This window comes from Sardina pilchardus, chromosome 1 (genome assembly GCF_963854185.1).
Source record: "Sardina pilchardus chromosome 1, fSarPil1.1, whole genome shotgun sequence".
NCBI classification, from domain to species: domain Eukaryota; kingdom Metazoa; phylum Chordata; class Actinopteri; order Clupeiformes; family Clupeidae; genus Sardina; species Sardina pilchardus.
Genome location: NC_084994.1, coordinates 32043168 through 32058855, shown reverse-complemented (window position 1 = coordinate 32058855; position 15688 = coordinate 32043168). Strand labels below are relative to the sequence as shown.

Here is a 15688-nt window from a genome sequence, read left to right as displayed (position 1 = left end):
TCTCCCACTCGTCCAAACGCAAAGGACTCAAACAAGTCCACATTAATAGATTTGATTTTAACTAATAATCCAGATAAATGCACACAAATAGGTATTTTCTCAAATGATATAAGTGACCACTGTGCTGTTGGTATGATTAGAAATTGCAAACTTAAAAAGATAGTGCCACGTATTGTGGAGAAAAGGTACTTTAAATCATTTGATCAGCAAGCTTTTGTTCATGACATTTTTCATTTTGATTGGAAAAAGGTCTGTTTAATACCTGATATTGAATTGGCATGGTCATATTTTAAGGATTCTTTCATGGGTATTGTAAATAAGCATGCACCCCTGAGAAAGTTTAAAGTGAAGGGGAGAGACAATCCCTGGTTTTCTGATGCGTTATCCACTCTCTTGCATGAACGGGATTTGACCTGGGCAAAGGCAAGGAAATCTGGGCAGGAACAGGATTGGAGTAATTTCAGATATTTAAGAAATAAATGCACCACACAAATACGTAAAGCTAAATCACAGTTCTATCTGGATGAGACAACAAGAAATCTACAAAACCCTGCCAAATTTTGGAAAATTATAAATTCAATGAAAACGAATTCTACATTTTCAGCTCTTCCTAAATCTGTAAAAGTTAATAATGTGCAAATTACTGATAAAAGAGATATTATTGATTCCTTTAATAACCACTTTGCCTCTGCCGGACTCCTTTTTAAGCCGGAGCTAGAACATCTTTCGTCTCCAGGGTTGTCTCACCCCAATACTTGGAGCTCGGACCTCTTTACTTTTGAACCAATTTCAAGGGAGAAGGTTTTATTTGCATTGCAAAATATAAATTGTAAAAAGTCAGCTGGGCCTGATGGGCTTGACCCTTCCCTTCTAAAACTTGTGGCTAATATTATTGCTGATCCGTTGACTTATATTTTTAATGCATCTTTGGAACAAAACATTATACCACAATCTTGGAAGACAGCACATGTGACCCCACTTTTTAAAAATGGGGACCCAACTCTGATGGACAATTATCGTCCTATCTCAAAACTTTCAGTACTAGCGAAAATTTTTGAGTCATTAGTTAGTGATCAGTTAAAGGATTTCTTAGCAGTAAAAAACATTCTTACTCCTTTTCAATCAGGTTTTAGGAAAAGGTATAGTACCATCACAGCAGCAACAAAGGTAGTTGATGACATTATCAGTGCTATTGACTCTAAAGAATCTTGTGCAGCATTATTTGTTGATCTCTCAAAAGCTTTCGATACAGTTGATCACCCTATTTTGTTACAGTGTCTGTCTAACTGTGGGATGTCTGTTAATACCATTGAATGGTTTAGAAACTATCTGTCTAGCAGATATCAGTGTGTTACATGTGAAGGTATTATGTCAGGGGAAGCAGAACTAATAGTTGGAGTCCCTCAAGGCTCCATACTAGGGCCTCTGTTGTTTACTATCTACATAAATGATATTTGTACAAATATAGATGCAGCTGTACATCTTTATGCAGATGATACTGTCATATACAGTACTGCCAGATCTCCATATGAGGCATTAAAGAAAATGCAGGATGCTTTCACAATTTTACAAAAAAACCTTCTCAAATTAAAATTGGTGCTAAATTCTAAAAAAACTAAATATATGCTGTTTACTCACTCTAGTAATGCACTTGATTTGCCACATATAGTCACTCTGCATGGCCAAGAAATTGAAAAAGTGGAAAGCTATAAATATTTAGGATTTTTGGTAGATGAAAAACTCTCATTTAAATCCCATGTAGAAGACTTAGTAAGGAAGTTGAGAGTTAAGTTAGGTTTTTATTATAGGAATAAGGCTTGTTTTAATATAAAAGTAAGGAAGGAACTTGTAGCCGCTACCTTTTTGTCTGTTTTGGATTATGGAGACATTCTTTATATGCATGCATCAAAGTCTGTATTACGCTCACTGGATTCTGTTTACCATTCTGCCTTGCGCTTTGTTGTGAAGGCTGAGTATTCCACACATCATTGTAGTTTATACACTTTATCTGGTTGGTCTCCACTCTCAATTCGTAGACAGCATCACTGGCTAATTTTTATTTATAAGGCAGTGATAGGATTGTTGCCCTCCTATTTATCAGTATTATCCCCAATAGAAAATCATAGGTACAATCTTAGGTCTAATAACAGCATTCTTTTTGCTACACCTGCCGTACGATCCGAATTTGGTAAGACTGCTTTCCGTTACAATGCCCCTTCAACCTGGAATGTTTTACAGAAGCAGTTGAAGTTAAGCACTTTTATTTCAGTCAATGATTTTAAAGCATATGTGTCAGAGATCCTCAGCTACAACTGTAGTTGTATATAGTCTGGTCTATTGTTCTTGTCTCCTGTTTTTCTTCTGTTTGTGGCTTTCTATATTGCTTGTTGTATGGTGTCTTGATTGTTACATGTGATATTTTTGTTTGCTGTTCTATTTAATTGTTGTCCTTATGTTGTGCTGTGCTTTGCTATGTTTAATGTGGTGTGGCTTGTGCAGAGCTGTTTTGTTGTTGTGTAATGTGGTGTGATCTGTTTGTTGCTTTGTATGTTCTTTGTTTGTACTAACTGGTGTTTATTGTTGTCTATGTGTGCATGGTTGGTCCACTGTAGGTGAGGTGAGGTCTCTCTATATTTTAGGTGTTTTAAGTGTTGCCTTTCTTGGCCAGGGACCATTTGAAAAAGAGACTATGTCTCAATATGACCCCCCTGGTTAAATAAAGGATAAATAAAAAAAAAAAAAAAAATGTAATGTAACTCAGCTGCTCGGTTACTTTAATTTTTTTGTCAGTAACGTGTTGAAACATAATTAAGCAACTTAACGAAACACAACTGTGGACATTTCCGTTTAAGTTGGGTCAGAGAGCATTTTTGGTTGCTGCATTACCATTTCAGATGATCCATTATCCAAATGTCATGCTGTACATTATCCCTTTTAAACTGTTTAAACATTTTTTGCCCATTGTTTTCACAGTAAATATGAATGCTTTGACCAAAGGCTCACCTTGTAGCATACCTTAAACACTGCTTAATCACAGCTGTTTTCAATTCTGCAACACACTTATTAAGAAACACTCCACACGGTTTCTTACATTAGACACTTGAAAAATGATATCTCCTGTGTGTGTGTGTGTGTATGAAGAGAGAGAGACTAAATGTTAATGCTTAGCTTTTTTTTCTGTTGAAATGTTATAATATGAAGAAAAATAAATGCTTTATTAATCTTTATCTTGAGTTTGTCATTATCGTCCCCATAGTATTAAGGATGCACTTTTTCTTGCTTAAACTGCAGTCCACTAGTTCACACAGTGTTTGGCTTGGTAGCTGGACATGGTTCTGGGATGCCAGTGATGGCCTGAGTCTGGCCCGAGTCTGGCCCGAGTCTTGCCGATAGATATGTATGTGATGTACTAAATGAACATTACGTGAACATGATTGAACATTATGTGAATTACAACATGATTTTAGCCCTGAATTAATTGGATCCTTTCAAGCAGATAATTCCTTGATGTAGAAATATGTGGCTGACTCCTACATTTTTTGCAGTCCTGGTAGGTGCGAACGGATGATCCCGTCCCAAGGTGGTGATGTAGATAGCAAAGAGAAGGGGGCCAAGCACTGAACCCTGGGGGACCCCTGTGGAGAAAAAGTGAGGTGTGGACAGGTGTCCAAGCCATAAAACAAGCGTCCTGTGAGGTAGGATTCAAACCAGGAGAGAGCAGAGCCAGAGATGACCATGTTTGAGAGTAAAGACAGAAGGATGCGGTGATTAACCGTATCAAAAGCAAATGTCAAGCAGAATGAGTACTGATGACCGAGCCGTCGCCCTGGCCTCCTTTAAGTGTTTTGTTAAAGACAGCAGAGCTGTTTCATTGGAGCGGCCGCTTTTGAACCCAGATTGATTTGAATCTAGAGGATTCATATGAGCAAGCAACAACAATAGGTCATGCATTACACAATGGAATATATACGGTGTCATGGAATTTTGTAATTTTTGGATCAAAGTCAGAATATCAGGAAATAGCAGTTTGAAATATACTTATTAATTTGTGTCGTTATCGTTATAGCTTATGTGTGAACGTTGTCATTAACAAGAGCGATATTTGTTTATGGTTATCGTTCTTGGTGTGAATACTTGTTTATGTATGCCAATTTATTAATCTCCTGGTCTACAACAGCAAAGGATTATTGAACCCTATATACTGTACGTAGCTGCTCTGAAATCTTTGGTCAGTATACTGTACCATCATAGGTCTTTTTTTTTCAGGAAAAGTCATGGAAAAGTCAATGAAATGAGTGGGAACCCTGATTAGGTGAAAATGTATATAAAATGTATGAAAATTATACACAAAAAGTATATTGCATGTTACAGTAAAACCAATTGAAAATATATTCTCTGTTGGACTATGTTAAATTAAAGCTCTCAATTGTCATCTTGAAGAACAGTGTGTCACAACAAAAATGGAATAATCATGGCTACAGCGCCCATACCACATCCGGGACGCGGGTCATTTCCTGACCCCACCCCATCTCTCTCTCCCAGTCAGTGTGCTCACTTCCTGTCAGTGTGCTCACTATCTGAATAAAGGCAAAACGCCCCCCAAAATATACTTCAAAATACATTATCGTACAACAGTATCCTCAGCACTTGGATGTACACAAGTGAATAATTTGTTGAAGTTGAATTCTTGAATCAAATTACTTGACGCCATCAGGCAAATACAGACCTGTGGTAGGGCAGATTAAAACAAGGTTCACTTTGCGTGATCAGACGAGTCAGCAGCACTGCAGGGATCGTGCTGCATCTTTGGCCTTATCGATGCACCGGCACAATCCCTGCAGTAGGTCAGCAGCTCGTCTGCAGGTTTCATGAGGGGGTAACATTTTAACAAACACCCATCACGAGGTAGGTGGAGCAATAAAATACAGACAAAGACAGATGACAATAAAGATGTAGAGTATAGTGTACAAATTCACCAGCTCACAAAAATCTTTGCAAACATTAGTGTCCCCGTATTCTTCCCCATCTTAAAGCTAAAACTAGATTACAGCATCCCCAGCTCTCCTAGACGTGCAAATATGATACGTCCCACTCAACACTCCCCCTCCCAGACACTTCATTCTCGTTTGCGGCCACAAATACTATAACTAAAAATAATCAACAATGGGTGGTGTTGGTTCCTGAGCACATCCCTGTGGGTGAGAGATAAAGTGTGTGGGTATACATGTCTGTCTGTCTCTCTCTCTCTCTCTCTGTGTGTGTGTGTGTGTGTGTGTGTGTGTGTGTGTGTGTGTGTGTGTGTGTGTGTGTGTGTGTGTGTGTGTGTGTGTGTGTGTGTGTGTGTGTGTGTGTGTGTGTAGTGTAGTGTGTGGGTATACATGTGTCTGTCTGTCTCTCTCTCTCTCTCTCTGTGTGTGTGTGTGTGTGTGTGTGTGTGTGTGTGTGTGTGTGTGTGTGTGTGTGTGTGTGTGTGTGTGTGCGTGCGTGCGTGCGTGCGTGCGTGCGTGCGTGCGTGCGTGCGTGCGTGCGTGCGTGTATGCAAGTGTGTGTCGTTTCTCTGCGTGTGTGTGTGTGTGTGTGTGTGTGTGTGTGAGATATGATGCTATAGCCAAAGGAGCCAGGCACAGTCTGGTCAGTTTGTTCTGACTCTCAAGCATATGTCTCTAACCTCTGAACACAAACATGGATTTTTTCTCTCTCCTTCAGCGACATCTTTGGCTCGCCCTGCTGTGTTCTGTCGACTTTTATGCATCAGGTATGATATCTTTATTTTCCAAATATAAATGCAAAAGAGAACTTTGTTAAAGAGCTGTTGTCAAGAAATGGAGAATTTTCTCGAAAGAAGAGATAATTTCAAATTGGACTGAATCAAGTACAAGAAATAAAATGGTGGCAGTGTTTTCCTCCAACACATTTGTGCTTTCATATTAGAAGAGTAACATTATTGTCAGTAGACAGTGGGCTAGGCTAGGTATGAGAGTTTTTATTATCTGTATGCCTAATTTACATCCAATCTTCAACCCACATGTAGCTTGGTGGCTATGTTATAGCCATATTGAAGATACTTGTAGAGTCTTGTCTGCTTGCCACATACAGTTGGCCTACTTTGGCCTTTGTATCATTCTAGCAGGAGAATTTGGAAACGTCACTTTTTGAATGTATTCTACTACAGATTACCCCCCAGGTGGACATCCAGGGTTCTGAAATCAAAAGTCCTGCTGCCATCTCTTTATTTTAACCATCTAGAAAACTAGCTGATCCTAATGAGCCAAATATCACCTGTGCCGAGAGTGCACAGACAGAATGAATACCTGGTAGGCTGGTAGGACTTGTACTTTATAAAGCCGCGGTTGTCCTCTGCTGTCAGTGGTCAGTCGTGAGTTGAAAGGAGCCCGCAGAGACGGTTCATGAACTGTTTGGTTCTTCTGGACTTTGCTGCCTGCACCTCAAGCTGCTCACCGCTTTTCTATGCTCTTCTGTGTCTCTGTCGGGGAGCGCAGTTCGGCACTGCACCGTGGAGATGGAGCCGGTGATCGACCCGCCCAGTCTGGTGGTCAAGTACGGAGACCCGGCCTCCGCCATCTGCCGCACGCAGCACAACGCTTTCTTGATTGGCTGGGACGCGCCGGTGGAGGCCACACGTGCAGCGGGCCCCCACCAGGCGGTCTGGGGGGTGTCGAGTCTGACCGACTGGACACTAGCAAGAGGCGTAACATGCTACAGCGTTTATGTTGGATATCCGGAATGCGTGGCCATGCTGTCCATCACCATTTACAGTGAGTGAATCTTTGTCATTTGGTCCAAAACAGTGTTAAAATCAGTCTATCATGGGGGCGCTGTGGCACAGCAGGCTACAGCGTCCGTACCATTTACGGGTCCGAGTGCCCACGGGGACCCAGGTTCGAATCCGGCCTGCGGTCATGTCCCGATCCCGCCCCATCTCTCTCTCCCACTTGTTTCCTGTATACCTCTTCACTGTCCTATACTAATAAAGGCAAAAAGGCCAAAAAATCAGTCTATCATCCTGGCAGTGGTATAGTATTCATACAACTGTGTCATGCGGTGTAGAGTTTGTATTGCTCTAGCTTAAAGGAACACGCCACCATTTTTTTCATATTAGACTACGTTATTCCTTTAACTAAGACGAGATGATACATACCTCTCGCGTTTCAGCAATATCATCACTCTTGCACTTTCAGTTTCACTTTGGAGTGAGGATATTACTGCGCCGAATCGAAGTGCTCCCAAGTATTATTCCACCACACATTATAGTTATCCCTCTTAACCGCTTAGAAATGCACCACGTTTTATTTTGTCTCACCATACTTGTGTTGTGTGACTACTCGTGTAACTGTATTTTAACTAGATGCACCGCATAGCGGTACACAATATGACCGCCGCTCAGTTCTGCACATTCTCTCCAAAACGAATTACGCTCGTCAACTTTCCTGTATGGCTGGGATTATACTTGCTGTTAGACCAACCGTAAGCATATGCGCCCGTGTGCGACCTGCTGTGTCCGGTGTACAGACTCGCTGCATCATTACGCACCCTACTGGAGGTCTTCACTATAGGGGGAGAATAGTAACATCAGATGTGGATGTGGCCATGTGCCATTGTTTACTCTCATGATTGCCCCCAGCTTCGATGTCGATAATGCATCTTGCAGTCACCTTTTTTTGTAGTGATCGCCCCCTACTTTCTTATCAGTATTGCATCTCGCGGACGCGTCATGTTCGCTTGCGACGACGTGCACGACCGACGCACCAAACGACCGCAAAATACGCGAGGCAGTCATGATACGAACACGAACGCGTTGTCTGCAGCAAGTCTAAACCTGCCTTATCTCCGATTTGTGCAATATACTGTATGTATATCTCCTACTCTTGCAGCTCATGTGTATATGAGTGTGTGCATGTGTGAGTTTGCTTGTATAAAGATGTGTGTGTGTCTGTCTGTGTGTGTGAATGTGCATGTGTGCGCATGTGTGTGTGTGTGTGTGTGTGGAATCCGTTTAAGTGTGTTTATCTGTGCGTGTGAATCTGTTGATGTGTGTGTGCGAACTTAGTTACTTTTTAAACTGAGCCCCCTGCCGGCTCAACATAAAAATGCCAATCGGTTTTGCCAATAGCCTACTCACTATATTGGAATTTAACAGTTACGCCATTTTAACAGTAACGTCAGAACGTATAGAAGACATCACAACCTGCAAAAAGTAATTTCAGGGAGGTATCTAAAAAATACTTTAACCTACTGAGATACTGAAATACAGATGAATAGCCTATGTTTGTTCAATAATGTCTAGTCAGTATACCAAATGAGAGGCCTATAGATAGAAACTGTGGTAATAAAATATGAAGATTTTGGTAGTTTGGGCTTTTCGTGTATCCTTCTACTGTAGCCATTTAGCCATCTACTATAGGCCTGAATTATATGCCAATGAAATTACACTTGTTAAACTCACCTCAATAAATATTTTGCAATCATTTAATGGGCAATGCTAAAGTTACTGTTACAAACCAGCGGCAGAGTTGGCGGTCCAACGGCGGTAACCACCAGTGGCCCGCTGGAGTTTTGCTCATCAGTTCTCTGGCTGTCCAGCGGCGGCTCAGAAGCGGCTCCAGATAAAGGGCCACCCTTTTGCCGCTTACTACCCACCAGCTTCTAATTGGCCTTATTTATGGCCATAATAATGAAAATGATGCACTAAAATAGCAATAATACATTACAACACTTTCCATTTAACCTCAATCAGAACAATTTACAATTATTTACAGGACTTACCAAAGTTACCAAATTTACTAAGGTGAAGACAGTGCCTGCTGATGAGAAACCTATAAATGCATTCTGTAATTTAATAATCCAATATAAAAACATTTATCCTCAGCAACTATCACACAGACTCACCACACATAGTATTAGGTTCAATACATTTTGTTTATTTATTTATTTTACTTGCTTTTGTTTATTTATTTTACATGCTCATTTACATGCTTTATTTATTGTACATGCTTAAACAATTTATTAAAATTATTTTTAATAATGATATATGTAACACACTCTTCAGATGTAAGGAAAGTAAAGATGCAAAGAAGTTGTGACAGATATTCATGGCTTGTTTCTCCCTTGATATTGGTGCCAGATTAATGAAAATGCAGTTCTACCTTGCAGGGGTGTTACTGGCAGCGTTGTGAGCGAATTTGACAGAGGTGTAGGTCTGATTGGTAAACTCTGTTGAACAGATTAGAAATGAAAAGGCGTATTTAGTGAGATGATTACTGCAATGGCAGGGTTCATACAAAAAAAATTGAGCTGAATTTACTACCTTTTCACTACCATCAACATGTTTTCTACTACAAAAGCAAAAGGTGAAGAGTAATGTAATGCAATACCTTTCCGAAACACAATAACACATTTAAGAACAACGGGGATTTAACAATGGACAAAGCTACTGGCATTTGAACAGGGGTGTGTAGGCTGTCAATAGGCACTGTATTTACCGGCATGGCTGGAGTTGATGAAGCTTGCTGGGTGGTGGTGCTGGCAAAGGTGTAGTGGTCTGACTGGCAAACTCTGTTGAACAGATTGGATATGAAAAGACGTGTTTAGTGAGATGATTACTGCAATGGTATGACACCTGGCACGCTAACTAGCGCCTAAAGTACAAACACTTCTAAAGGATATTTCCACTTAATTTTCAGACAAACCAAGCAAGGGACCACATGTACAGACTCTATAAATACTAACCATGATGTCAGTTTTTTATTCAAATAACTTGAAAGAGATCGTCAGGTATAAATGCACCATGCTAGTGGCCAGTTCATTCATTCACATGCTGTTACATGCTAACTGGCGCCTAGAGTACAAACACTACTAAAGGATATTTCCACTTAATTTTCAGACAAACCAAGCTAGGGACCACATGTACAGACTCTATAAATACTAACCATGAGGTCCGTTTTTTATTTAAATTACTTGAAAGAGATCGTCAGGTATAAATGCACCATGCCAGTTCATTAATTCAGATGCTGTTACATGCTAACTAGCGCCTAAAGTAAACACTTCTAAAGGATATTTCCACTTAATTTTCGGGCAAACCAAGCTAGGGACCACATGTACAGACTCTATAAATACATTTTGGAAACAGGTGTTGGCTAGAATTACGCTTTACATACAGTTTTTAAAATGAAAATAGTAGAGATATAGAGAAGAGATGTTTTACTTACCTAGTCCTAAGCCTGCTACTGGTGGTTTGAGTACTGACATTGTAGGCTATTCGCATCTGCTTGGATGAGTCTGCTTGATTATGTTTCTAAACGTAAAGACATTTAACAACTTCTTTATCAGTCAGACGGTTACACAGTTACGTGCAAGAACAACAAGTCACGTAAGAGATGAAATCGTTTAGCTTACTGCAACATGAGAAATCAAGTAGTGTGAAACTAGCGACAGTAAAGAAAATTCCAATATGGCCGCCATTCGGAACTGAGAAATCACAACTCCATCTTCTTCGTTTGTCTTCTTCTCTCTGGTCTGATCTATCATTCACTGAGCAGCGCCAGCGCCACACACCAGTGGCAGCAGGCTGCAGTGTTTGAACGTGGTTGCATTAGTTCTGCTTTTGACGTTCTCATATAAAATCGTAATAAATACATAATTGTTTCATTTGGTAAGCACAGGGTAGCCACGGGGGTGCCAGTGACACAGCTACATGGGGCCATGGGGCCATTCTAGGCTTCAGTGTAGAGCAGCCACGTTGAGGGACCATTCACTAAATGCACACATAAATACATTTATTATATCCCCCCATGGATGAAAGTCCACAAAACTTGGCATACTCCCAGAGGGTGTCAGGTTAATCATACACATGAAATTTGGTGCAGTTCATAGCATCTCATCTGAAGATAGGGGCAATTAAAGCAATATTACATTACATTTTCAATTTTTACCATGGGGGTGCAATTCACAAATGACTGGTTATAAGCTAAGTTGATCCGAGCTCTTGAGACCAACATACCATAAAAAAATTGTCATCCTCGGTGCCACGGTTCAGGTAGTTATGTAGGAAAAACTGCAATTTTTGGGCTTCGGGCGGGGCCAGCGTGGGGGGGGAGTGACCCCCGGGGACGAAACGAAAATTTTCCGTAAAAGTCTACTGGGGCTACATGCCCACCAAGTTTCATGTGCCCCGGTGTTACGGTGTCCCGGGAATCGTTGACCAAAAATTCAGAACCGATGACGGAAAAAAAAAAAAAAAAAAAAAAAAAAAACTTTGACAACAACTATATGACCGCTTCGCTAGCTATGCTAGCGGCGGTCATAATTAGGGAATATGTGGAGGTGTTTGGTCGCTTCTAACTTTATATCTGTTTGGATCCTAATGAATGAACTGGGCTATAGCTAGGTGCTATCAAAGTAGCGCCGTGCGCCAGAGCCAGTGAGTGCATGCATTGACACACGAGAGGTATGTATCAACTTGTCTTAGTTAAGGGAATGAAAAAAACAGTGGAGTGTTCCTTTAAATAGTCTCATCAACAACCCATTTTAACCTAGTTAGCCATCCAGTGTTTAAAGCAAGGAAGTGCATTAATGGACGGTCGGTCTCACCCAAAAGAGTGCCAATTCTGTAAAAAACGAATGTAGAAAAAGTTCTGGGTAAATTTGAGTACAAGTCAATTTGTTGGGGTGCTCATTCTGAATGTTTTGCTTACCAAACTGAATTTTGAGTTTCATCACAATGGAACAGATTAGATTGTGTGTAGATTAAATTAGAGATTTAAGACAACATGTATCTCATCCTTCCCAGCATTGCTGGTGATGCTGATGACTTCAGAGAGATCAGAAAACCTACACATGGAAGTTTTTTTTTTTTTTTTTGAAAAGTCAATTAATTTTTGGTGTATGTGTATTTGTACAGAAATTCCCGAGAGTGTGACGCTAAGCCACTCTGATCCGGTGCTTGAGGAAGCGGAGAACCGGCTGGAGTTCTCGCTGGAGTGTGAGGTCAAGGGCGTAGCTCCGGTCGAGAACCTCACCGTCATCTGGTTCCGAGGGGACACCGAGCTGGGGCGCCGCGAGTTCCCTGAGCTCTATCGGCCTGACAACGTCACCGTGAGAACTAATCTGAATATCACGGCTTCCGTAGAGGACCGGGAGGCCTCCTACAGCTGTGCTGCCCAACTGGACCTGAACACAACTAAGCCCATTCCTGACACCAGATCCAACAGGATCCTGCTGGAAGACTTATGTCAGTCTTTTTCAAATAAATAATAAATAAATAAATAAATAAATGAAATAATTAAAGAAATAGAAAAATACACACACATATATATATACATACATATAAATATAACATACAACAAAACGTAAACAAATGAAGAAAAGAAGTCTCAAAGTCTTATGCATTTGAAAATTGCTAACAGTCTTGTACTCCACTTATGAATTCTCTCCCTTTCTTTCCCCCCTTCCACAGACAAATACGCAAGAGGGGAATCCGGTGGGGATGTGAGCCCATCAGCAGGGGGCGCTCTGGAGACGAATTACACGGCTGATGCCAATCCCGGTGTGATGGAACCCAGCGGAGAGTTACCTTCTGCGGGTGGGTGTGGCCAAAAGCTCAGCATCAGAATGAGGGATAGTAGTCTAGATGGAAACAGGGGTCCACGCGCACCCCCCGGCGTTTTTTTTTTATTATCATTTTGCCACCTGATTCACTGCTTGGCGCGGCCATAAATAATCTTTCTCTCTCTCTCTCCTGCAGGTAAGTCGATGGGAGTCGCAATAGGGGTGGTGGCCGTTGTGGTGCTGGTTCTGACCCTAGCTGTGGTGGTTCTGGTCTGGTGGAAATGCGTCAAAAAGTGATGAGAGCACATCCAACTCACAGCCCACAAAGGAACCCAACCCAAGAACCCATGATCCAAGAACCCATGGTCCACAATTGTGGCTGACCATACTACTACAGACAGAGGAACCCCCACTTCCTCTGAATCAGTATTTCTTGTTATCCGTGGATTCAGTCATTCATGGTTCACCATGACTGAAAACAATGAAGTTGTATAGACAATGATGAAATATGGTTTACATGTACATTTCACATTCTGTGCCACTCTGCGCGCCATCACGTTTAACTTATATGTAATGTGAAGTGACATTAACCTTATATATTTCATCTTATGCATCACCTGCCTATACGTTGTATATCACATTGCACTTTTCTGCTCTTCTGGTTTGGACACAAACTGTATTTTTGTCGTTTTTGTACTCTGTACTCTGCACAATGATAATAAAGTTGAATCTAATCTAATTAAGGTTCAGGTATGACCACGCCTGCAAACAGGCACGTAGGAACGTAGTTAGCATTGGGGGGGACAAGGAGGAGGTTTTTTAGATTAATAAATAAAAGGGGGCGAATTATAAGTCACACGAGAGATAAAAACATATTGCGGAAATTTAAATGGCCCACTGTAAGATGCCTCTTTGAAAATATGTATTTCTGTATTTTTCTTTGATATGTAACCCATTTTTGGAACTGATTGGGTAGAACATCTGCGCATATTCATAAGACATTTTCCTCCCTGAAAAAGCACACAGAGCAGTATGTCTGTAGGGCAACCGAAACTGACTTCCCCAATGCTTCCCCGCAGCACATTTCATTTTAAAAGCACAATATAGGATGAACAAAGTGTATGGACTTGCTATATTAAATCCAGGTGACCAGATAATTGGGGGGGTCCCGTCCCATAGTGTATATGAGGTTAGGTACGAGTTGAGACTTTCCAGTGGCCTGCTTTCCCTCCGTCTTCACCTCCTCATTTTTATTAGGCTGAGTGACACCTTAGTGACACCCCGGCGATGGTCGGAAACACACTGAGTGACATCTTGATTTCAAAATAGGAAATGTGATAAAAAAAAAAAAAAAAAAGACTCAGGGCCCATTTATCTCTGTTTGGACAAGAGGCATTCCTTGAGCATCTTCGCCATTACTGGTCACTCTGTGTGCATTAGTATTTAATTTATTGAAAATAAGAGGAATGCAAGACTACGGGATATATAAGAGAAAATAAGAGATAAAGAGTTCAGATGCAAAAGCCTCTAAATCCACTTTTGTCAAAAATGAGATAATGATGGTGAGTGAATGCTCCTCACATATAGTGTAAGTTAATTCAATAATTTAGCTTAAAAACTCACTAAATACCATTCTCTTCCTGGTCTAAAATATTGATTTGTAGGCGAAACCCTATAGGAGATACAAAATGCTCATTTAAAAGGAAAGTGGTCAGACGGATTTAGAGGCTTTTGCATCTTGTATTACAAGCAGCAACATCAATTTTAATATGTTTACAGACACACATGTATGATCGACCATTATGATAGTCATTGACTGGCCTGTTCTGAGGCAGATATTGGCCGGGTTTCCCAAAATTGTTAAGAAGCTCTTAAGTGCTAAGAACTTCTTAGGGGCGTTGTAAGAATGTTCTCAGAACGCTCCTAAGAAGTTCTTAGGACTTAAGAGCTTCTTAACGATTTTGGGAAACCCGGCCAATGTCAATATCCACCATAATCTGACTATTTTTTCACGTTCTTTCCACTGATGATCATCTTGAGCATTGTTTTGAGATTGTGTGATCATTTTGAAGCTGTGTTCTTCAGACAAAAGCAAATGCAAGAATTAAGTTGGAGTATACAATCTACAATAAATTAATTGGAAACAAAGGTATGTGTGTCATCTTGTTTACTAGTTAATGACAGATGTGATATTACAATCCTCTTGTTGGTATTTAGTTCCCCACTTTAATGTGTCTGAATGGCAATCATTAGTCAGTCTTCTGTTTGTCTGATGTTACAAGCTAAATAGTTTCCTGAGGTCTTATTCTCGTACACACACGTTGTTGGACCTGAATCATGTCAATATTCTGCCAGTGTTAGTAAAGTTCACTATGTTAGATTTACTGACATCTAGTGGTGAGAGAGAAGACTAAATATGCCGAGTTCCTTTGAGGGCACGCTATAGTAAGACAGAGATACAGAGAGAAGTATATTTGACATAATACAGTATTTGAGGAATGTATTCGTCATTTGTGAGGTTTACTGTGACACTGAGTTAATTGTGTGTGAGGTTAAGTGTTAGCTGTTAAATGTTAGCAGCTTGTAACAGCCTGTGTTTTTTTTTTGCCACAGTACACTCTAGGGATGCTATACTGTAGAACTGAGTTAATTGTGTGTGAGGTTAAGTGTTAGCTGTTAAATGTTATCAGCTTGTAACAGCCTGTGTTTTTATTCCACAGTACACTCTTAGGGGTGCTGTATACTGTAGAACTGAGTTAATTGTGTGTGAGGTTAAGTGTTAGCTGTTAAATGTTAGCAGATTGTAACAGCCTGTGTTTTTTTGCTACAGTACACTCTTAGGGGTGCTATATACTGTAGAGCCATTCAGGCTTTAAAGGGACACTATAATGTTGCCTCGAGGCAACAAATCTTAAAAATATATAATTGTTTTAAAAAAAAAAATATGAAAATTATTATTCTTAAAGTGTACCTTTTTAAAGGGACACTTCACCGATTAGCATTAAGCTTTGTATCTTTAGAAAACCAGTCATGTTTTTGAATGGTCGTGCATCATTCCCTCAGTTTGCCTTGAGATGGGAGAAATACGTATTTCATGACTGAAAAACATGACTGGTTTTCTAAA

General features: G+C 40.5%; 1 protein-coding gene across 1 annotated transcript; it reads left to right on the top strand.

The window, feature by feature from the left end:
• Positions 1-5622: 5622 nt before the first annotated feature.
• On the top strand, positions 5623-14399 carry LOC134075108 (uncharacterized). The gene is made up of 5 exons (XM_062530590.1): positions 5623-5755; positions 6501-6776; positions 11918-12247; positions 12473-12598; positions 12761-14399. Exons 1-5 carry the CDS (start codon positions 5683-5685, stop codon positions 12859-12861), a joined length of 906 nt encoding a protein of 301 aa, XP_062386574.1. The 5' UTR covers positions 5623-5682; the 3' UTR covers positions 12862-14399.
• The last annotated feature ends 1289 nt before the right edge of the window (positions 14400-15688 follow it).